The sequence below is a fragment of the Sus scrofa genome, chromosome 12 (genome assembly GCF_054392235.1).
Source record: "Sus scrofa isolate SSC_HxYL_T2T_F1_AM1 chromosome 12, Sscrofa_HxYL_maternal_Yorkshire_Landrace_v2.0, whole genome shotgun sequence".
NCBI lineage: Eukaryota > Metazoa > Chordata > Mammalia > Artiodactyla > Suidae > Sus > Sus scrofa.
The window spans coordinates 27,458,569-27,482,253 of NC_139394.1; the positions used below are offsets into that span (position 1 = coordinate 27,458,569).

Genomic DNA, 23,685 nt, shown 5'->3' on the forward strand with positions numbered 1-23,685 from the left:
AACAACCATTGTAACATGCTTGCATTTTTCATCTTTTAACTCCTGGTTTCCTAAATTACATTCTGTCATAGAAATATGTAAAAGACTGAACAGCAAATGGGGTCTGACTCTGGGATGTTTATTTCTTGGGATTAAAATTCCCAAACACTTTGGTGTCTTTTTTTTGTGTGTGAATTTATATAACATTCCCCCCAAATGTTTAAGGATGTGGGTTTTCTGTGTTTTTTTTTTTTTTTTTTTTAAGGTATTGCCAAAAATGGCTCAGATTTAAAGTAAAATAAAAACATAGCTTATAAGCTATGGAAAAGTGACCTAAGTTTTGGTGCCCTGAAGAAAAGTGACTTAGCAGTTCAGGCAAGAAATTATCCTTTTAATACAGCTTTACCCAGAGTTTTTTTTTTTTTTTCCTATAGTCATCTAAAGTGGCCACAACTGTACTGTGTACATAATGTGCTTACAGACACATGTAGCCAAATGGATTGAAAAGTCTCCTCTAATGCATTAAATCCTGTGAATTTTAAAATCTAGCCTAATCATCTCTATGCTTAAAAGACACTGGTAATACTTTTCACAAGTATCTTTCTAAGACAGTTTACGAAAAAAGGCCCTGGACCTCAAGGATGCTTAGACAATCTGAGACCTCTGTTGCTTTCTTTTCCTGAAGTAGTTGTTGTAGTCCTTTTTTTTTTTTTTTTAAATCCCCCTCTTTGTCCAATAAATTTATATTTTAAAATAGTGCTTAAATTTATATTTAGTTTTGCTTAAAGTAATGGATAAATAAATTGTAAATCACATATTTTCAAGAAGCTTGAGAGGGAAAAAAACTGCAGCACAATGGGTTTTAAAAACTTATTAAACAAGAAAATCAGTTAAGCCTAGACTCCATTTTTTAAATGGGCATTGTGAGTGAAAAGAGGTAATGTCAACTTTTACTTTATGCTATTTTGGCTTTGTCTTCTCCTTCATGGTTTTCCTCTTTGAAGATGGCATTTTAATCTTAAAAAGGGCACAAAAGCTTAAATGTCATTTACATACAGAATATCAAGTGCTGGCAGTTGTGTTTTATATAGAACAAGAGAAAATCCCATTTCTAATCAAATCTCCCATTCAGTTCATTATGCCATATTCCATCACCAATACAGATTTACTCTTATTAACTGCTAAGAGCAGTCCAAGAACAACTGGTAAACAAGAAATTTTTTTATATGGAAAAAACTCATTCAACCAATATCACCCATTGGTACAAGAAATCCAAAACACATTTTCCATTTTAAAAAAGTTCCCCCATTGCTGAAGTATATCGTCTAAGTCTTATAAATAATAAACTTTTGAAATATGTCAGTGTGAAAATGAGACTAACCTCAAAAACAAACAAAAAAACAAATAGAATATTCAGAGAAGCAGGCCTCATAAACTTTAGAGCTCTAATAAGTCAGAAACAAGAAACTTTTATTTAAATAGTGTAGTCTTAATTTCTTTAATATAAAACCCCCCATGAAACTTGATGAAAACAAAGTTTTATATACCATATAAACAAGATTTGTCAGATTTGAAAGTGAAAGCAGTTTACAGTTAGCTTTTAGCCCTCTCGGGTCATTTAGATAGATCCTGATATTAGTTTGTGTCAATTTTATGATACAATGGGGAAAATTTTACTATTGTACTTAATAGTACAGTTTCATTTATCAAGTGTTTCCATTAATTCCATTATTAGTGACAGGTAAAAAGTGACCCCATTAAATGAAGTGAGCGACATTAGCTGTGGCAGAGTAAACCACATCTGGATTGCTTTCTATAATTCACCAGTTTGCAGAAAGTAAACATTCTTTGATTTGTTCATAACATACTGAAATTGCCTAGAACACTGGTGCAGTAAAACAGCTAGTTAACTGTATTGTTACGGTAGGACAGATTTTATAGTATAAAGTCGACAAGAAAAAAAATGCTCACACATTATGTGGTGAAACTTATTTCACAAAGAGAGCATTAAATAAAGGGAAAAAGGGAAAATAAACCATGCAGAAGAGACGGCTTCCCTGTTACCACCTGTTTCCTATGGGTTCACTCACTACCATACATCACTTGCCACACTATCAAGTGACTCCTTTCTGCTTTGGTGACAGAAGGTTCGAGTGGAAGATCTTCTCCAAGAAGCTCTGATTCCCCACCTTCATCACCTGGTGGATGATAAAGAGTCTGAAGTTAGGTTAAGCATGGGAGATGTATATCAGATTCATGGTTAGTCCATGAGCGGTATGTCTGACACCCATTTCAGAGAACACAGCGAAAGAAATGCCATGAGATCAATTTCCCATTGCTAAAATATTACAGGATATGAAGAAGGAAATGGAGGCAAAAAAGAATTGAATTTAAAATTCAATTTTTAGGAGTTCCCATCGTGGCTCAGTGGTTAACGAATCCAAGAACCATGAGGTTGTGGGTTCAATCCCTGGCCTTGCTCAGTGGGTTAAGGATCTGGCGTTGCCATGAGCTGTGGTGTAGGTCGCAGACATGGCTTGGATCCTGCATTGCTGTGGCTCTGGCATAGGCCAGCAGCTACAGCTCCGATTTGATCCCTAGCCTGGGAACCTCCATATGCCGCGGGAGCAGCCCAAGAAAATGGCAAAAAGACAAAAAAAAAAAATTCAGTTTTTAGGAGTTCTCATCATGGCTCAGTGGTTAACGAACCCGACTTAGTATCCACGAGGACAACAGTTTGATCCCTGGCCCTGTTCAGTGGGTTAAGGATCTGGTGTTGCCATGGGCTGTGGTGTAGGTCACAGATGTGGCTCAGATCCCGCGTTGCTATGGCTATGGCGTCGGCTGCCGGTTACAGCTCTGATTCGACCCCTAGCCTGGGAACTTCCATGTGCCGTGGGTGTGGCCCTAAAATAAATAAATAAATAAATAAATAAATAAATAAATAAATAAAATAAAAAATTTTTAAAAGCATACTTTTAAAATCAACCTATGCTTTAAGACGAATCTGCTTTTGGAGTTCCCGTCATTGCACAGTGATTAACGAATCCAACTAGGAATCATGAGGTTGTGAGTTCGATCCCTGGCCTTGCTCGGTGGGTTAAGGATCCGGTGTTGCCGTGAGGAGGTTGCAGACGCGGTTCAGATCCTGCATTGCTGTGACTCTGGCGTAGGCCGCTAAAGCTCTGATTAGACCCCTAGCCTGGGAACCTCCATGTGCCTCGGGAGCAGCCCTAGAAAAGGCAAAAAAAGACCAAAAAAAAAAAAAAAAAAAAAAAGACAAATCTGCTTTTCATGCTGTATTACCCAGAGTTACTGATAAATCTGCTTAAGCAATTTTTATTTTTATTTTTTTTTAATTTTTATAGCCACATCCATGACATATATACATTCCCAGGCCAGGGATTGAATCTGAGCTGCAGGTGCAACCCAAACCACAGTTGTGGCAACGCCAGATCCTTTAACCCACTGCACCAGGCCAAGGACTGAATCCGCACCTCTGCAGTGATCTGAGACACTGCAGTCAGATTCTCTGTGCAGTGTGCCACACAGGAACTCCTTTGTTATTTTTAGGACCCATGATGAAAGAGATTTTTAGGGGAAATGGAAAAACCACGTAAAGATTTTATAAACATATTCCTCAGTATGATTCCAACTACCATGCTATATCGAAAAAAAAGTTCCAAATATCACCCCAGCTAAGCGAAGTCCATCTCTATAAAGGAATTCTGAACCAAGAGTCACTTATTTAAAACACTTTGCAGCAACTCCATTCCTGCTGATATCACCAGAATCAACCGATTCCTAAACTTAACATCGGAAGCCCTGCCTTAAAAATGTGTCAGTAAGCCTTCTGCATCAGATTTTAGTTTATTACATGTGGCACACTGTCCCTTATGTAACCCTAAATTTTATTTTTCATACTTTATTAGTTGCCATAAAGCCTTACGTTTAGAAAGGTTTCCAGTCACTGTGATTTCAGGCCAGTCCAAAGGATCCCTTTATTTATTGCAAATCACTACACTTTTAGAAACATCTAAAATACTCCGCATTTTCTTTGAAATCTCTATGGCCATTCCTTCCTAAATCTACCCTTCATAAGCTCTAATTATTCTTGGAGTTCCTGCCGAGGCTCAGCAGTTAACAACACTGGCTAGCATCCATAAGGACATGGGTTCGAAGCCTGGCCTTGCTCAGTGGGTTAAGGATCCTGCGTTGCCGTGAGCTGTGGTATAGGTTGCAGACCTGGCTTGGATCCCATGTTGCTGTGGCTCTGGTGTAGGCTGGCGGCTATAGCTCCAATTTGACCCCTAGCTTGGAAACTTCCATATGCCTATGGGTGTGGCCATTAAAAAAAAAAAAAAGATGAAGAAGAAAAACAAAATAAAACAAAAACATGAAAGTGTGGGGGGGGGAGAAATATAAAGTCATTTTCCAAATAAAGAGTTCAAAGAAAACCCCTTAGAAATCACTTATCTTAGTTTCTTGTTTGAAATCACTTATCTGAGTTTCCTGTTTGCTATGGGTGAAAAACTACATTATGGGACAGTGGAAAGAGAGCTGCCAGAAGCAATGACATACCCATTCGGAAGTCAATGTAGCCCTCTCCTCCACTGATGACTAGCATAGACTTCAAGGGTGTCTGGCTGCCAGGCTCCTGTGCAGATGGCCCTACTTTGTCAGCTGTTAGATCTGTGCCACTGCTGCCACTCTGTGGGCTGATGACTTGACCTATTTATAGAGGAACAGAAGAAAATATTACTTATTACAGATTAGGGTGGGAGAGACTCAATTTTTTTCTGAACATTTTCATAGAACAGAACAAAAAGCTAAGTATCCCATAGTACGACCAAAAGTACGGGAATGTTGGAAGCCTCTGCATGATCAGAAAATATCAATAAAGGTCACCAAAGCCTCATTTGAAAATCTAAGTAAAGCCACTTTATACTAAAGCAGAAATAGGTTCAGAATCCAGCATGAGATCTGTATATGGCTCAGCTGGTCTTAGCTGCCTGCTTCAGACTATTATAATCTACTTTATTTCATCTGAGGAACAGTGGAAAGATCTCTCCCCTGCAAGGGTACATGAGTATTTGTATAAGAGAATGAGAAAGGTCTTCAATTTAAGCCTTATAAATTTGGATATTCATAATTAATATTCAAATTGATTTCAAATCCATGGGTTTCCTCATATTTAAGAAAAGTACATTTTATTTTTAACTTAGATTACACAAATAAAATTCCTAGTAAATGTGTAATTTGTCCTAACATTTAAGTTCTAAGATAGAATCCTTTTTTTTTTTTCCCCTTTTTTGCCCCATCCCAAGGCATGTGGAGTTCCCCGGCCAGGGATCAAATCTGAGTGGGGGTACAACATTTGCCACAGATGCAGCAATGCTGAATCCTTGCCTGGCATCAAACCCGCATTCCTGCTACTGCAGAGACACCACTGACCCCACTGTACCACAACAGGGACACCTAAGGTAGAATCCTTGAGCATGAAATGATAGAGAGAGACCTTGAAATACTATTCACATGATAATTTCTATGACATCTCTCTTAGAAAGCTCTGAGTGTGGATTATTTGTTCTTGCCAGATATGCTGTCCTTTGGTCAAACTAGAGACTATGCCTCCAGGCAACAGCAGGACACAGTCCTATGATGTGATACACTTTATAAATGATTAATTTATGTTGGACATGGATAGGACAGTTTGATTTATTTTCACAGTGTCTTATTCATGTATTACTCAGTTAGACTCTGGAAGAAATTAAGCCTGCCAGTTCTGTTAGCAGACTGGTTTAGCTTTGCCAGAGAAGCAAGGGCACAGTGGTATCATATTAATTAAGGCCAAGCTGAGTGTTTAATCCTTAGGGCCAACGGTCAACAAACAACAATGCACTTCTGGATTTGTACCCAAGAGCAAAGTCTTTCCTACAGGGCACAAGGTCTACTGTTCTTAACAGTGGAGAAGAGAAGAGAAAAAAACCTACAGGTCCATCCATAGGAAAATGGATAAGAAGTAGCACACTGGGAGTTCCCATTGTGTTGCAGTGGTTAAGAATCTAATTGCAGGAATTCCTGTTGTGGCTCAGCAGGTTAAGAATCAAACGTTGTCTCTGAGTATTTGGGTTTGATTCCTGGCCTTGCTCAGTGGGTTATGGATCTGTCGTTGCTGTGAGCTATGGCGTAGGTTGCAGACATGGCTCAGATCTGGTGTTGCTGTGGCTCTGGCATAGGCTAGCAGCTACAGCTCGTGGCCCAGGAACTTCCATATGCCACAGGTGTGGCTGTAAAAAGAAAAAAGAATCTGACTGCAGCAGCTCTGGTCATTGCAAAGGCTCAGGTTCGAACCCTGACCCTGGCCCTGGCCCAGAACAGTGGGTTAAAGGACCTGGTATTGCTGCAGCTCTACTGTACATCACAGCTGTGGCTCAGATTCAATCCTTGGCCTGGGAACTTCCATTTGCTGTGGCTGTGGTCATTTTTTTAAAAAAGTTGCACATTTGTTCAGATATTAGAATACCACAGTTAAATGAATAAATATAAATATTAAATTTCAAAAATGAGAAACAAGTTGCAGAAAAAAAATATGTAACATAAGACTTAAGTTCAAAAATACAAATATATCTTGTTTATAGGTATGCTCCAATGTAGTAAAAATACCAAAACATGGCCAGGAAGATACACGTCAACTTCAGAAGAGTTTTAAATGGAGAGGGGAATGGGATTAGAGAGACACGAAGGAGACCCAAAGGGGACTCCATGACATTTATTTTATTTTGAGAAAAGGAAGTAAAGATTATTACCAGCAATTCCATTTCTAGGAGTTTATCCTAGAAAATAACTCTACAAAAACATATACAGGAAGTATATTACCATGTTGTTAAGAATCCTGAATCACTGGTTAGGGTAACATGTGCTGGCCCTACACTACATACATTTAATCATTCAATCTTTGGAATACCCTTGGAAAATTAGTGTGATAGCTAATTTTGTGGGTCAACTTGGCTAGGTTACAGTGCCCAGCTATGTGGTCAAACTCCAGTCTAGATACTGCTGTGAAGGTATTTTTTAGATATAAAGAACATTTAAGTCAGTGGGCTTTGAATAAAGCATATTACCCTCCATAATGTGGGTGGGCCAATCAGTTGAAGATCCTAAGAGACAAAGATAGGTCCACTAAGGAAAAGGGAATTCTGCCCTCAGGCTACCTTTAGACTTGAGCTGCAAAACAACTCTTTCTTAGGCCTCCAACCTGCTCTGCAGATCTCAGACTTGCTAGCCTCCATAATCACGAAGTAATTTCTTAAATCAATCAACCAACCAACCAGCCTCTCTCCCTCTCATACACGCACACCCTACTGGTTCTGTTTCTCTTCAGAACCCTGAGAAACCACCATGTCTAACGTCACACGGTTGGTGTGGCAAAGCCAGATTTGAATTTTGTCTAACTTCTAAACTTGCCTCTAATAGGGAAAAAAAAAAAATCCAAAACATAGGTCCTGCTTAGAGATGGTCAGAACATCATTTTAGTATTCTCTGGACAAACATTTTCCACTGGATGTCACCACTGCCACCTTTCATCTGGATGGCGCTTTATAGTTCCCAAAGCACTTTCATTAATCTTCACAACAAATGAGGTTGACAAACAGATATTTGTCACATTCACTTAGAAAATGAAGAAATGAGTATCAGATGTTAAGCAATTTGTTTAAGAAAATAAGACAAGTGGCCAGGCCGAGACCCCCAGACTCCTGGTCTATTGTTCTTTGCCACAACACTGATAAAACTACCAGAGCACAATCTCCATCTCTTCCTGAATACAGCCTTGATGATAGGGGCTTCTTTCTAGATATCTCCCTTATGAAGCCAAAATCATTTTGGTATCCTGCAGTGACAAAATAGTATCATTGATTTTCAAAAGTAAAGAAGTCTCTTAAATAAAAATCAAGTTTGCTTTAGGGTAGAGAAGAGAGTCCCAAAAAAGCTTCAGTAAAGTATTCCTACAGTACTTTATTCATACCTCCAGTACAGAACATTTCATGCATCATATTGGAATCATCTGTAGTTTCAGTATTTAGTATTGGACTAGGAAGAGGAACAGACATTTGACCCTTGAACAACTCGGGGGTTGGGGTACAAAACTCTGAGTGTAATTAGTAGCCAGCCCTCCACATTCAGGTCGTGTAGTACTTAAGTGTTTACTACTGAAAAAAATCCATGTATAAGTGGATCCGTGCAATTCAGATGCTTATTGTTCAAGGGTCAGCTGGACATGCAACTTCTCATTAGAATAACTCACCTGGAACTGCCACAAAGAATTTCACAGCATCCCGGTGCCCATGGAAGCAAAGTTGTGCATGTGCCATTGAACAATAGGGTATGAATGTCCCTGGTGTCACTTTATCACTGTTTTCATCACCATATACTCGGATGACACTTCCAGGGCGATTTCCCGATGCTCCTGAGGTTTTATTTGCTGCAACAGAAAAACCAAACACCAAATATTTCCCTCTAGAAAACAGTAATGATACAAGACGTTACTGGTTAATCCTTATGATATTATCTAAAAGCTACAGCCAGTTGAGATAAAACAAGGGCAGCGATGCCAATTCAAGACAAAGCTGGAAAAAAGAGATATATAGCATGCTAGTTATTTTTAAGTATCTCAGTAAATGGAGTGGGGGATTTTGCCAGTCTAGCAATAACTAAATTTACTTTTAAAACACCCTATTAATTTTTAAAAATCACTTTAGTTAACAAAAGAAAACAGATTTCTTAGGTATGTCTCTTTTGTTTTAAAATCCTCATTTTAGAAAACTAACTGGGTATATAGCTTAAAGTGAATAGGTATATTTTCAAGTAAAATTTTTATAGTTTATCTTCTGATTTTTTTTCTCCCCTGTGGTCAGAATATCTCACTTGAAGGGTGGTAAAAGCTGTACTTAAAAAGATCCAGCCAGTACAATAGAGTAGTTTTTATTTACACCAGACTAATGGTTTGCTGAATTATTTTAGAATGAGCAGACTCACAAAACATCCCCATTCCATGGGCCAGTAAGTGAATGAAAGTAACATGATCGATAACAAGAGTAAACAATGTAGATTAATGACAGTTTTCAGAGATGTTTTGTGTTTTTATTGGAGGGAAAACAAAGTCTGAAAGAAAAGTTCAGCTGCAACAAAAGAGGATAAATAGACTAAGCTGCTGAGCAGTAGTTTGGTGGCCATGTAACAAATATTAAAAAAACAAAAACAAAAAAACACCTGCTGCAATGCAGTGACTGCAAGTGGATGACATTTAGGAACATTCAAGAGGGTATCTAGAGACGTGAGAATGGCCTCACGGTGGCCATGAGAAGCCGGGAAGAGTGTGGTTCAGGATCTGCACTTACCCCTCAGCCCCAGTAAACGTCCCTGGTGGAGGATTACGGCTAAAGTGAGAGAGGAGGAAAGGGGACATGGAGAGGTGCATGACAGGGAGGAGAAGGATTACTATGAGCCCCACTCTCAGCATCTTCTATCTGGCAACCCAGGAGCTCAAAGCTCCTACCTAAATTAACAAAATCCAACTTGGTATAATACCAAGAAACACACACAGTTCTTACCAAAGCCTCTAAAGAATATCTCTGCTCAAAAAGGATTTGAGTAAATTTTATTTCCTGCTTTTCTTAATTATAAAGCAATTTCACCAAATAAGAACTTATTGGGGAATATTTCCTAAATGCTACTATTTCCCCCTTTTCTTTAAAAAATGCAGTGCTGGAGTTCCCACTGTGCCAGGTAGGTATCCATGAGGATGTGGGTTCCATCCCTAGTCTTGCTTAGTGGGTTAAGGAACCAGCATTGCTGCAAGCTGTAGCGTAGGTCACAGAGATGGCTCGGATCCCATGTTGCTGTGGCTGTGGTGTAGACCAGTGGCTACGGCTCCAATTTGAGCCCTAGCTTGGGAACTTCCATATGCTGCAGGTGCAGTCCTAAAAAGGGCCCCCCACCCCCACGCAAAAAAAAAATTTCTTTGCAAATAATTATGCTAAAATGAAGCTCTACAAAGAACTGAAATGAACTCTGGGGAACCTGGAATCTCTTAGGACATAAGAAGTGGTCTAAACATGCAGATTTATAAGTAATTGTAGAAGAACAGCTGGGATTAAGAATTTGGGTTCTTTAAAAAGGCTCCAGACATACCACCATCCAGTCCTCCTCCTTTCCCCTGAAAATTCTAAGGTGTTTGTTTATTAACTTATTTTATGGACTTGGAAGAACCATTCCCTGCCCATGAATTTTGCAACACAAAAACTTATTTAATGAATGATCAATGTAATGGAACACAATATGGAAAACATACAATGTACATTTTGTTCATAAAAATAATAATGGAGTACAATATAAAAAACATACAATGTACATTTTGTTCACAATCTTTTCAAATACAGTATAGATGCTTGTCTCCAACATAGGAAAGGTTTGCTAGGAGGTCCTAAGAAATTTTTCTCATAACCCTTAAGCCACATGGAATATCCTAAACTAACTGCTACAGAGATACAAAAACCTAGGATATTCCTAGTTAGGTAATGTTTTTGGATACTGGTATAATAAAGCTGGAAGAAAAATGGACTTTGACCATTATTTAAAAGATGAAATAGGACTGGGGTTCCTAAAATGAGAAAAAAATTTCTCGCCATGAAAAACTTTTAACTGTAAATGATACATTTGCTAGAGTTTATAAATTTCATAGAAAGAGTGAAGGGACAATAGATCTTTGCCATCCACTTCACTTTCTGAATTACCACAGATTTGCCAATAACTAAACAATTCCTTCCACCTGAATTCCAGACTTGACTATTCCCTGTAACTCCTAACTGCACTGTGAAAGTCAGCTAAAAACATACTTACTCTCCGTCAGTGGGATGGAGATAATGACACCGTTTCCTGTCCCCACCCACAAACGATTGCAAGACACCATAAGAGCTGTGATCCTCACAAAAGAGAAGCCCAGTTTTCCAGTACCTATACAGTGGAAGGAAAAACATTTTATTGAAAAACCAGAGCAGATGATGTTTTAAGTTCCAAGTCCATCAGAGTACTGGATTAATAGAGAGGACATGTAATCAGAGTTAGGTGGATGTTTCCTGAAGGTGAACACCAATCAAGGCTAACTCTCATTTGCTATTATCATCTATCTGACAATTTATGGTTAATGGAAAAAAATTCCAAAAGTGGCTGGCATTACATTATCTTTCAGAAGGAAGATACTGTGCACCTGGAAGCATGATTAGTATTTATTTAAGAAGCTGCAAATCCAACTAACCAAACCAAACCAAATCAAAACACAAAACAAAACAAAAAAACCCTCAACAAAAGCAGTTTACTTAGATTGGGGAAATCAAATGTCCTTCCACAAGCTGAGAAAGTTCTAGATTGCCTTAAATTTCTCTGCATAAGTAAGAAACAATCTTTGCTAACAAAACCCATACTCTTTCCTTGTTTACATATTTGGGTCTAAAGCAGATCTAATCCTAAATTTTAGGATACCATACGCACATAATTTAGGGAGTATGAATGCATGTTTTTATTTTAAGGGAATTTTTAAATTGATCTTATTTTCACGAATTTGAGAGGCAAAATTATTAAAAGCTAATAGATTTAAGACAAACAGCAGTGTTCCTGTTGTAGCTCAGTGGGTTAAGGATCTGGGGTTGGTGCAAGCTGCAGTGTAAGTCACAGATGTGGCTTGGTTCTGGTGGTGCTGTGGCTGTGGTGTAGCCTGGCAGCTGCAGGTCTGATGTGACCCCGAGCCTGGGCACTTCCGTAAGCCCCAGATGTGGCCCTAAAAAGAAAAGGAGGAGGAGAAAAAAAAATGCAAACAGCATTTAGTTACTCGTAAATCCTACTGACTAGAAATGAGAATATGATCATAGAATCACAGTGTTAGTCTAAGCTAGCAATCTTTAACCTATGGTCAAAGTATATTTCTGGAATTAGTGTCTATGTGTATATTCTAGGGAGAGGCATGGCTATCATGTTTTTTAAAGGTGACAACCATAAAAAGGTTAAAAACCACCAATGCAGTTCAACCTCTCTTGATAAAGAAATCATTTACAACATCCCTAAGAGTCACGTAGCAGTGAACTGTGTGCTAAGGATACTGCAAGGAACAAGCCAGAGATAATCCCCTGACCTTCATACGGCTTAAGTTTTATGGAGGAGAGAGACAGTATAATATTGGTATAACCACAGTAATAAGCCAATGTAGAAAAAGTATGAGAGGACCTAGATCAAACTGGGAGATTAGGAAAGGTCTCTTCCGGATGTGACACATAAGCCATGACCTGAAAGCCAAGTAAAAAGGGATTAAAAACGGCTCAGCACACATGAGGATATAGCACATGTGAAGGCCTTGAAACAGTAAAGGACTTGTTGAGTTTAGGTCAGTGTAGGCAGAACAGAGTGAGTGAGGAGAGTGGTCCAGACCTTTTAAGTTCTTCTGATAATGTCACAAAATGTCATCTCACCTAAGGACAAGAATATTCTAAAAGTGGCTGGCATTATATAAGTAGAGGTATGTCACGGTGCTATGGGCACACTGGTTATTACGCAGAAGATCAGCTGGAGTGGAGACAGGGAGACAGTCAAGAGGCTCATGGTCATCTAGGGGAGAAAGGATGGTGACCTGGCCTAGAGGAACAGTGGGAGAGATAAAGACATAACTGATGTAAGATATTTGGGAGGAAGACTTGACGGTTCCTAGTGAGGGATTAGGTGTGAGGAACAAGAAAGAAGTCAAAAATGATCCCAAGTTTCTGTCAAGTACCACAGGGTAGATGGAGCATCTGCCTGACACTTTCAGTGATAAGAGATCACTATTCCTGAGACAACTTATTCAGTGGTTCTACCCAGCATGTAGGACCATTTAAGAATAAACCAGGGAGTTCCTGTAATGCCTCAGTGGTGACAAACCCAACTAGTATCAATGAGGATGGACGTGGGTTTGATCCCTGGCCTCGCTCAGTGGGTTAAGGATCTAGCATTGCCATGTAGATCACAGACATGGCTCAGATCTGGTGTTGCTGTGGCGGTGGCATTGGCCTGCAGCTGCAGCTCCAATTTGACCCCTAGCCTGGGAACTATGCCACGGGTGCAGCCCTAAAAAAAATTAATTAATTAAAAAAAATAATAATAATTAAAAAAATAAAAAGATAAAAACCAACCAACCAACCAACAAATCATTTTCGGATGGTTTATGATTGACAAAGATAAAATGCTTTGGAAGCTTACCTAGCATTTTGCTTACATAAGGCTCAATGTCCACATCCTGCAGATGTTGGTAAGTGTGAGCATGATACAGGCGGAGTGTAGAATCCAAACGAATGGAGACCCACACACCATCACCCACCCACGCAAGCTGCCGCACTTGGCTCTCCTTCCTAGGGTGTGCATCAAATGATTTCTAGGAAAATTGTTCAATCACAATGTTATTTTTATTATTTAGGATTTTTTATTAGGTTATTTCTATTACGTAGAAACGTTTAAAAACTGTGCTAATTTAATTTGTACAATAATTTGGAAGACTATATATTAAAAGAGGAGCCTCTGTTAAATTAGAAATAGTAAATATTGTTTACTCTTATATACACAATTGTTATTATCCTAGACTGCAAAACAAAACGAAGAAGCACTAAAGGATGTCGGATTCTAACATCGTGTGGGATATCAACTTCTGAAAGCAACACTGGCACATTCATATCACATACCAGTGTTCTTAACAAAAAGACTGAATTTGATCTCAGGACTTCAGAGAAATACATGGAATAAGATAATTAAACAAAATACATATGTACAAAATTAGACATACACAACAATGCTGTGTGTGGGGGCGGTGAGAGTGTGGGTGTGTCTATCTCTGCATGTAAGGAATACATCTGAAAAATAAACACCAAATGTTTAAATTTGGAACTTTTAAGGTTGGGAACAGGATTTGAGACAAAGGGAGCAGAACTTACACCTTAAAAAGTTCCAACTGTTCTTTAAAAAAAAAAAAAATTAGAAGAAATTAATGTATTGTGGCAAAACTTTTGTCTAAGAAAATAATACTAAAGAGGTTTTTTTGTTTTTACAACAAATTTGCGCTGTGATATTATTCCTCAGTCTGGATACACATGTAGTAGTGGGGGAGACTTGGGAGTCCTCCTCCCAAACAGCAGATACATAACTAAACATTTCAAGAATCACGTATTCAAATAATACATGTATGCATCTATGGATGCTCAGACACACATGCAGACATTTATGTGTGAATTCACCCTCGTTTTAAAAAAAAGTACTTCCCACCATAATAGTCAAAAGCGGCAACAGAGGTAAAGCAACACAGAAAGCTGAGAAGTCATTCTCTGTAACAGTGAAGTACCCTAAAACACATAGATTCAGAAAACAATTTCTAAAGAAGCTGAAAATTATTAGTCTTAGGGTCTTCAGATAACACAGATTCAACATGTACAGAACACATGAGTTAACTTGCCTCTATCTTCATGGCCTTTGGCTGAACCACATAAATTTTGTTCCTATAGCCACACCACACTTTGTCATGTACCACAGTCATGCATCGAATGGAATGGTGAGGTCGTCCAAGATCTAACAAGTGATAGTTTGACAAATCCCACTGCCCATCTTTAAAATAAGAAATAGATTATTAGGTTACGCATACCACCTTTTACCCAATTTTAACTCAAGAAACATTCTATTTGGGTGTGTAATTAAATTTATTGATGAAACACTCTCAAATACCATGTATTCAGTATATCTTTATTTGCAGAGGTTAAATTCTCTTATTATATAAAAGGCAAAGTTGGAAGAGACCTCAAAGGTTATCTAGCCTAACCTGTCACCCCTTATGCTCTCAACAGCAGTGATGTGATAAATCATTCATAAGTTATCTGTTTAAAATAATATTTTATGAATTAGAATGGATTTAAGGTTATTTTGGGTATAACATCTCTCTTGCTCATTTGCATTTTGATGTATTTTGGTGGGGAGAAGTCAAGGGCAACTTACTGCTGACACTTTAGAAATTATACATACTATAATTTTAGCAATGGTAGAAATACCATTGAGAACCAACCACTGGAAGCTTACTTTGCTTGAACAACTTCAGTGAAAGAAAACATACTGCCTCACAAACCAGCTGTTCCACTTTAAGAAAGCCATAAGTGTTTGAAAAATATCCCCCATACCTAGCTCAAGTCTTGACTCCTTGTATGTAATCACTCATTAGTCTACAGTTTTGCCCAATGGAAGTACAGAATAAATGCAGTCCCAATTCACTGCTACTGCTTCACTGGAAGCTACTGCTTCACTGGAAGCAAAGTAAGCTTCCAGTGGTTGGTTCTCATTTGTACGTATTTCTTTCACTGAAGTTGTTCAGCTGTGGCACAGGCTGGCACCTGCAGCTCTGATTCAACCATTGTATTATGTTTTCTCCTTTCAAAACCAAGCTTCTTCAGCATGTGTTTCGTACACACCACACCTTCACCCTAATTCTGCTTTGTCCAGGTCCATTTAATGTTGTCTTTCTACCAGAGTGGAGCAGGATTACTGCCAGCTCTGCTCTGCACACTAATTTCTCTAAGGCACAGGATGTTAACTAACTTGTTTTGAGTTTGATGTCAACCTTCAAGTAATCACACTCTTTAAGGCATATCTCCTGCATCTACTCTTAGGAACCCAAATGTGTGTCTTTACGTTTATCCTTATTAAATGTTTTTGTCTTGTTCAATATACTTTTTTTAATGATTTTTATTTTTCCCATTATGGTTGATTTACAGTATTCTGTCAATTTCTACTGTACAGCAAAGTGACCCAGTCACACATATATACATATATATATTCTCTTTCTCACGTTATCCTCCATCATGTTCCATCACAAGTGACCAGATATAGTTCCCTGTGCTATACAGCAGGATCTCATTGCTTATCCGATATATTTTAAGATTCAGTTTACTAGAATATTTATTATTCCATTTTTTCCAGGATCTTCTACTCACTAGTTGAGTGACCACGAAGAAGTGATTAAAATACTTTGCCTCAGTTTCCTCATCTATAGAAAGAAGGTGGAAAACAAAAGAAGATGACAATAGAATTTTCCTCATAAGTTATTGTGAGGATTAAACTCATATAAAATCTGTAAAGGACCTGAACAAGGTAAAAGAGAGGCCTCTGTTTGTTTTCGATAAAGGGCCTGAACAAGGAAAAACAGAGGCCTGTTTGTTTTCGAGTCATTAATCAGCAATCTCTAGGCACCTTAGTATCATCTACCTCACATTTCTTGAGGCCCCAAAGGACATGAGACTTTGGGAAAAGCCTTGTATCTATGTTTTTATAATATTTTCCTGACCTAACCATCTCATAGTAGGAAATGGGGTATACTTTTGGTTGATATATGTACCAAGGAGTTACATGTTCATTTCCTTTAATTCACTCAAGGTGGTATTCTGACACCACCAACCCTCTGCCTGCAGATGGTAGAAACACTGGTTTAAGGGGAAGAATATAAATAAAGTGACATGAAAATAATTAACCCTTACCCAATCATAAATTCTTTCAAAAAACATCCCAAATGTAAGTGGATCCAAATTATATTTAAAATACTGGAGAAAACATATCCTCTCACTAAATGTCTCCCTATTAAGTATAGAAATAAAAAACAAATGCCTCCATAGGATATTATATAAGAGGACCATGGGAGTTCCTGCAGTGGGTCAGCAGGTTTAGAACCTGACTAGTATCCATGAGGATGCAGGTTCGATCTCTGGCCTCTCTCAGTGAGTTTAGGATCTGGCGTTGCCACAAGCTGTGGCACAGGTCGCAGATGTGGCTTGGGTGGGGCATTGCTGTGGCTGTGGCATAGGCTGGCAGCTGTAGCTCTGGTTCGACCACTAGCCTGCAGGAACTTGTTCATGCCGCAGGTGTGGCTGTAAAAAAGAAGGAAAAAATAAATAAAATAAGAGGACCATGAGGACTATTTACTTACTATGGTAAACAGATTTTCACTGAAGTATACTATTACTAATGTATGCCTCCAGCAAGCACTCACATAGTCACTGATGGCATACACGGTTAGTATTCAGTTTAAACTTTTATTCTTTCTCCTATTAAGTATCATTTCTTTAAAACACAAGAAGCCAATATGCTTCAAAATGCTCTTGCAAAGTAACAAATTAGTGCATGTGTTACATATTCATAATAACTCACCAACTCCTCTGTGAAAGATTGCAAGGGTACCATCAGCCAGGGCCACTAACACAATTCCTTTCACATGTCTGCAAACAGGAAAGGGAATTTTAGGACTCTTTATTCAGGAATACGACATCACATGCTACCAAACTAGTTCAGAGGTTCTCAGAAGGCCAATCCGTGACGCATGAGCAACTTACACGAGAACCTAAATGAACACACTCTTTGCTTCATTGAGAAAGTCTTGCTACGAAAATGTTAGCTGAACTAAATGCAAAGCCTATGTGGTGACTCAGTTGTTTCACTTTCTAGCCCAAGTTCCTCCCCTCACTGCAGACTGTCAGGACAAGGTCCACAGACCAGAGACACACACCTTGAGAAGAACTAACAGAGTCAGCTCTTTGAACTTAAAAGACAAACTGACTTTTGTTGGTCAACATATAGTAAAGGACTAGTAAACAAATGCTCCAATCAACATAAAGTATAAAGAACATTCTAAAACAGATATAAATTCCTGAGTATTAATAGTTTTCTCTCCCAAAATACTAAAGAACTTTCAGTATGTTGAGGAATCAATTCGGCAAGTTTTTTCTTCTACTTAAAGTTCTCTGGTTTACTTTCTAGCTAGAGTTTCAATCTCACTCATACAGAGGGTTTAAAAAATAGGGACACTGATTTAGTCATGAAGTAAATGTTAAGCTTAATATCTAGTTTATACCAAAATATATCTTTTAAAAAGGAAGAATTTCTAAAATAAAACTTACACAATACTGAGAATCGAATCTTTAAGTTTAATAGAATGGAGACATTTCCTCCACTGGGCTACAGATGAATGGACATACAAACTGTAAGAACAAAATCAAGACTGGTAAGGCATAGAGAACATCAAGTAGTTGCTTATATCTAATAAAGGACATAAAGTTCCTTCAGGAGGAAAAGAAGAATAACATAAAAATTTTAGGGAAAAACAACAAAGAGGGTAAGACCAGGCCTAAGGCAGAGAAATAAGTGGCTTAAGCAAACAAACATATGAAGAATGAAAAGCCAGAACTAATACATGGTTAGGTAGTTTCGGGTTATCCCATCAGAATCCTTGGCTATAAACCTTTTTAAAAAATAATCTTACTTTTCTACTAAACTGAGCTATAACTTTCTGATGTCAGAGTGGTTTATATCAAGGAGTGATAAACTAAAGCCTGTAGGCCAAATCCAGACATCTACCTGTTTTTAGTATAGTCTGCAAGCTCAAAATGGTCTTCACATTTTTCCAATGTTTGGGAAAAAATAAAAAGGAGAGTATTTCATGACATGTAAGATTTATATGGAATTCAGCACTCATAAATAAAGTATTATTATTGGAACATGGCCACACTAGTTCACTTCCGTATTGTCAGTACAATGGCTGCTTTTGCATCACAACAGCGAAGTTGCTACAAAGATCACATGGCCATAAAGCTGAACATATTTCTTATCTGACCCTGCACAGAAAAAGTGTGCCAAACCTTCATTTTTTAGTATTAGCCCTCCATGGAAAAGATGCACTAGCGACCCTGCTTAACCTTTGGAAAAGCACAATTCTGTAAGATTCCCCACACTACTGCAAAGTAAACAAACCATATAATATTCATTTTCATCTCCTAAGCTTTTGGACTGTGATTTGTCTTGGTTTTCCTAGTAACTCTAATAGGAAGTTAGGAAGTAACTCAAATAGGAAGTTATGCTTAAAATTGGGCCTTTTTGCAGCCAAAGAGATTGCTTTAATCCCTACTATTCCCTGAACACACTCCAGCCTATATAAACCTTCTATGCAACAGTAATTGTCTTTTGTTGGTCAGGATCTCCTATTTCTAGATCACCCAGATTTTCAAGTTTTATTTACCTCTTTTTCCAAGAATATTATAGAAAAGGCACATTCTGTGACAGATAGTTTACTATTCAGAACCAATCCAAGTCCACTTTATGAGGTAGCTGCAACATAACCTCAAAATTGGGTATATATAAAATTCTTTGGTTTAATAGGAACTTTTTGTTTGTATTTGTATATACAAATTTCACTTCACAAGCAAAAATGAAAGACTAAAGACTTCTAACATTAAAGGAGTTGGCACCCACCAGCCATTCTGAGCTCCGAGCCACATAGTTGGTAAAAGGCTACTCATTTTCTGGGCTTCTTCCCTCACCAGGTCTTGTTCATTTGGCAATACTGATATTTGATCTTTATATGCATCTGAGTCATTACTGGAAAAAATGGGACAAAAGGAAAAAAATCTGAATATGTTTAGTTAGGATTGATCATTTTTGCATTTTAATTTACAGTTAAAAAAAATAAACAACTGAACACTAAAATTTCAGTAAAGCCAAAGTTAAATAAATATTTCAAAAAGAAAGAAAGAGAGGGAAAGGAAAGGAAAAGGAAAAAAGCAAGGCAATGGGGAGGGGAGGGGAAAGGGAGAGAGAGGGAGAGAGAGAGAGAGAAAGAATGAGGGGGTTCCCAGCATGGCTCAGCAGAAACGAATCTGACTAGCATCCACGGGGACAAGGGTTCGATTTCTGGCCTCCCTCAGTGTGTTAAGGATCTGGCGTTGCTGTGAGCTGTGGTGTAGTTTGCAGACGCAGCTCGGATCTCAAGTTACTGTGGCTGTGGTTTAGGTCGGCGGCTGTAGCTCCGACTGGAACCCTAGCCTGAAACCTCCATAGGTCACAGGTTCGGCCCTAAAAAGACCAAAAAAAAAAAAAAAAAAGAAAGAAAGAATGAATGAAATATATGTATTTCAGCAATTGTACTATAAGTAACATTAACATACCAGGAGGTCCAAGGTACAGATTAAGGGAGTTAAGACACAGTGATGAAATATAGCAGTTAATATCCAGACTATAGTTAAAGTTCTCCCTTACAGTTATTTTGAACTTTATGACTTTCTTCTGTGGGGAGAGGAGGAAGAGGGATGGTTTATCTTCAAAGTAAACACATACACACACACACACCTGGGTGAATTATGAAGAATTTTCTTTTTTTTCTTTCTTTTTTTTTTTTTTTTGTCTTTTTTGCCATTTCTAGGGCTGCTCCCGTGGCATATGGAGGTTCCCAGGCTAGGGGTCAAATCAGAGCTGTAGCCACTGGCCTACGCCAGAGCCATAGCAATGCGGGATCCAAGCTGCATCTGCAACCTACACCACAGCTCACAGTAACACCAGATCCTTAACTCACTGAGCAAGGCCAGGGACCGAACTCGCAACCTCATGGTCCCTGATTGGATTCGTTAACCACTGAGCCACGACGGGCACTCCAAGAATTTTCTAAAATAAATTCATAAGCTGAAACATGCTTGTATTCTATCCGAAAACCTTCTTTCTTTTGGACTGTCAGAGGACATTTACCTAGGGGCTATCAAATTACAAACAGACAAATCAATCAGTAAGTATAAAATGATGATTTTATTCTTAAATTAACAATTAAATGTTAATTAAATATTAATAGGCACTTGATTGCTCTATTCACTAAAATGAAGAATATTAAACAGTAAAAAGACTCCAGTTTGACAGATACCCTTGTTATCTTTCTATAAGGCCTCGAGAAGGGAAGAAAGAAAAATTAAAGAATTTGCTAAATGGGTATCCTTTTGAAAGCAGAGTCTAAAACAAATTGTTTTCTAATAAAATGTCTGCCAGAAATCTAAATTCAAAAGGTCATTAAAACCCACATAGGAAATTTAAATTTAAATAGTCAATTTTGTTGATAGAGTGGGTGTGAGAGAAGGGGTAGGGATTAAAATGGCAAAGAGTTATTAATCGAATGGAAGATAGTGAGTACAGCAATTTAAAAAAATAGAGGAGAAAATGACTGGGAAGATTTCTGACTCATATACTTTATAGGGAAGATTTTTTTAAGTTGGAAGGAAAAGAGAGCAAATGGGGAGGAAAAAAAAAAAAAAAGATGTCCAGAGAGAATGTAAGACAGATGAAGACATAGTAAGAATAAGCAATAACATCTAAATTTGCCATAACAATGTCAATGAGTAGGAACATTTTGGCTACTTGAGATCATTTTGGTTCCTTTTGAGTACACTTATCTAGTTTGCTATTTTGTTGATCTATCTGTATACCTTGACTGATACACTGGTGAGAGGTCTTCTGGGATTTGAACTCCCAAAGGATCTGTAAAAACATGCTCTGTGTACACGCCAGCTTGGGAGATGTCCACAGTATCTTCAGCTGACCCTGCATTGCCTTCTGTGGCTTCAGTTGCTTCTTCTGCTGTTGGAACATTTTCATCAACCTCACTATTTTCTGCTTCCTTTTCTAAAAAGTAAATAAAACATGCTAAATATTACAAATTTGAACATTTCTCCCAGTAATTTCCCTCACACAAACCCTCCTCTAGAGAATCCCACTCCATTAACCCCTTCTTTTCCAGACTATATAATAAAATTGGGAATTCTTGATTTCTTGATTTCATTTAACATTCACTATAGCATCTTCTTTCAAGCTCTTTCATCCTTGTTACTTTAAGATCTAAGTTAAGTCCATAATGAAGTATCTGGGACAGGCTCAGACTCTATACAGGTGGAATCTACAGAGGACAGATATACCTGGTGGCTTTTCCGTCACTGGAGAAGTTCCGTTGGTACTAGGGGAAGTGGCGACTGCTGTCACACCTTCGGTAGAACAACCAACCACTGTGATGCCTCCCAACAGACTATCTGTCTCTGTTGAGCTATTGCTTGTCATGCTTCCACATAAAGATGCTTTGTCTACCTGTCCAGATTCTGAAAGCTCTTCTCCTGCAGGGTAGTCTGTTTCTCGTGCTCCTGAAAAACAAGATAAACCTTCACTTAATAGCTAAATAAATTCCTATAAATAAAATTTTCCTCGATGAAGGCAACTGTAGATTTGAAAAAGTGTGAAGACTTAATAAAAGTGTGAAGGTGAGACAAATAGCTATTCAAATACAATGCCAAGATGGTCACTAAATTTTATTTAAACTAATTTAAAATCAATTCACAAATTGAGAAAGTAGCTTTAAAAACTAATTTAATAACTTCTATTAACACAAGCACAAGTAAACATGAAAATGTCAGGAATGACGCTTTTGTTCTTAATATGAGCTCTTCAGCAGCCACCTAATGAGATTAAAAATAATGAAATCTAAATATTTCTTAGAAGTCAGCAAAAAAATTTTAAATTATCAAGATTACTATTTGAAATATGAACTTCCACCATTACTAAAAATTAATACAGGAGGTTCCCACTGTGGCTCAGTGGTAACAAACCCAATTAGTATCCATGAGGATATGGGTTCGACCCCTGGCCCCGCTCAGTGGCTTAAGGATCCAGTGTTGTCATGACCTGTGGTGTAGGATGCAGATGAGCCTTGGATCTGGTGTTGGTGTGGCTGTGGTGTGGGCTGGCAGCTGTAGCTCCAATTCGACCCCTAGCCTGGGAATTTCCATATGCTGTGGGTGCACCCCTATAAAGAAAAAACAAAACAAAACAAAAACACAGCCTAGGTGTATGTAAGTTCCTTAAGATATTAATAACAGGGAGTTCCCTTTATGGCTCAGCAGTAACCAACCCAACTAGTATCCATGTGGATGTGGATCCAATCCCTGACCTTGATCAGTGGATTAAGGATCTGGTGTTGCCATGAACTGCACTATAGGTCACAGAGGTAGCTCAGATCTGGAGTGGCTGTGGCTGGTAGCCACGGCTCCAATTTGACCTGTGGCCTGGAACTTCCATATGCCCATGGTTGCAGCCCTAAAGAGACCTCCCCCCCAAAAAGACATGAGTAACATATTTTAAAACTAAACATTTACCATATGCTGATAAATCTCTTCAGTTCTTTTTATTTAGAGAGCTGTTTTTATTCATATCATATTCAAAATTTTATCATAGTCAAATATCATATATACTACAAAAAACTTGCCATCATTTTAACCATTTTAAGTATACAATTCAGTGGCATTAATTACATTCACAATGTTGTGCAGCCATCACAGCTGCACAAAACTTTTCCATCACTCCACATGGAAAATATGCACTCATTACCTACCCCTGGTAATGTCTAATTAAATTTTGTCTTCATGAATTTGCCTACTCTGGATAGCTCATATAAGTAGGATAATACACTATTTATTTCTGGGTCATTTTACATAGCATAATGTTTCCAAGGTTAATCCATGTTATGGCACGTACTAGAATCTCATTCCTTTACATGGCTGAATAGTATTCTACTATATAGATAAAACATCAACCTCTTTAATTTTTAAACCAATGTTTTAACATCACATAATATTTTATCCAGAACTTTAGAAGGCCTTCCCTTACTAATCAACCTAAATAGCCCCTTTCCCTCTGTCTCCAACTCATCTTCTCATATTTCCATTGTTTTATTTTCTTCACAGCATCTGAAAATATCCTGCTTAGTCATTTGTTCCTGGTTTATTTTTGATCTTCGCCAACTAGAACATAAAC

The 23,685-nt window shown here is 38.0% G+C and overlaps 1 protein-coding gene across 14 annotated transcripts in view; it reads right to left on the minus strand.

The window, feature by feature from the left end:
- Positions 1-649: 649 nt before the first annotated feature.
- Positions 650-23,685, minus strand: part of SPAG9 (sperm associated antigen 9) — a 143,813-nt gene continuing 120,777 nt past the window's right edge. For 7 of the 14 annotated variants that reach the window (XM_021067204.2, XM_084984834.1, XM_021067198.2 and 4 more), the window contains 12 exons: positions 21,801-22,019; positions 21,315-21,510; positions 19,324-19,449; positions 17,976-18,056; positions 17,230-17,297; positions 14,501-14,649; positions 13,261-13,432; positions 10,879-10,992; positions 9,378-9,416; positions 8,285-8,461; positions 4,561-4,710; positions 650-2,177 (listed from right to left, as the gene is read on the minus strand). In XM_021067204.2, coding sequence (XP_020922863.1) covers positions 2,062-2,177; positions 4,561-4,710; positions 8,285-8,461; positions 9,378-9,416; positions 10,879-10,992; positions 13,261-13,432; positions 14,501-14,649; positions 17,230-17,297; positions 17,976-18,056; positions 19,324-19,449; positions 21,315-21,510; positions 21,801-22,019 — 1,607 coding nt within the window. In that variant the 3' untranslated portion in view covers positions 650-2,061. The remainder of the gene's footprint in view (positions 2,178-4,560; positions 4,711-8,284; positions 8,462-9,377; positions 9,417-10,878; positions 10,993-13,260; positions 13,433-14,500; positions 14,650-17,229; positions 17,298-17,975; positions 18,057-19,323; positions 19,450-21,314; positions 21,511-21,800; positions 22,020-23,685) is intronic. The other 7 variants (XM_021067206.2, XM_084984835.1, XM_021067203.2 and 4 more) reach the window with 1 other exon arrangement.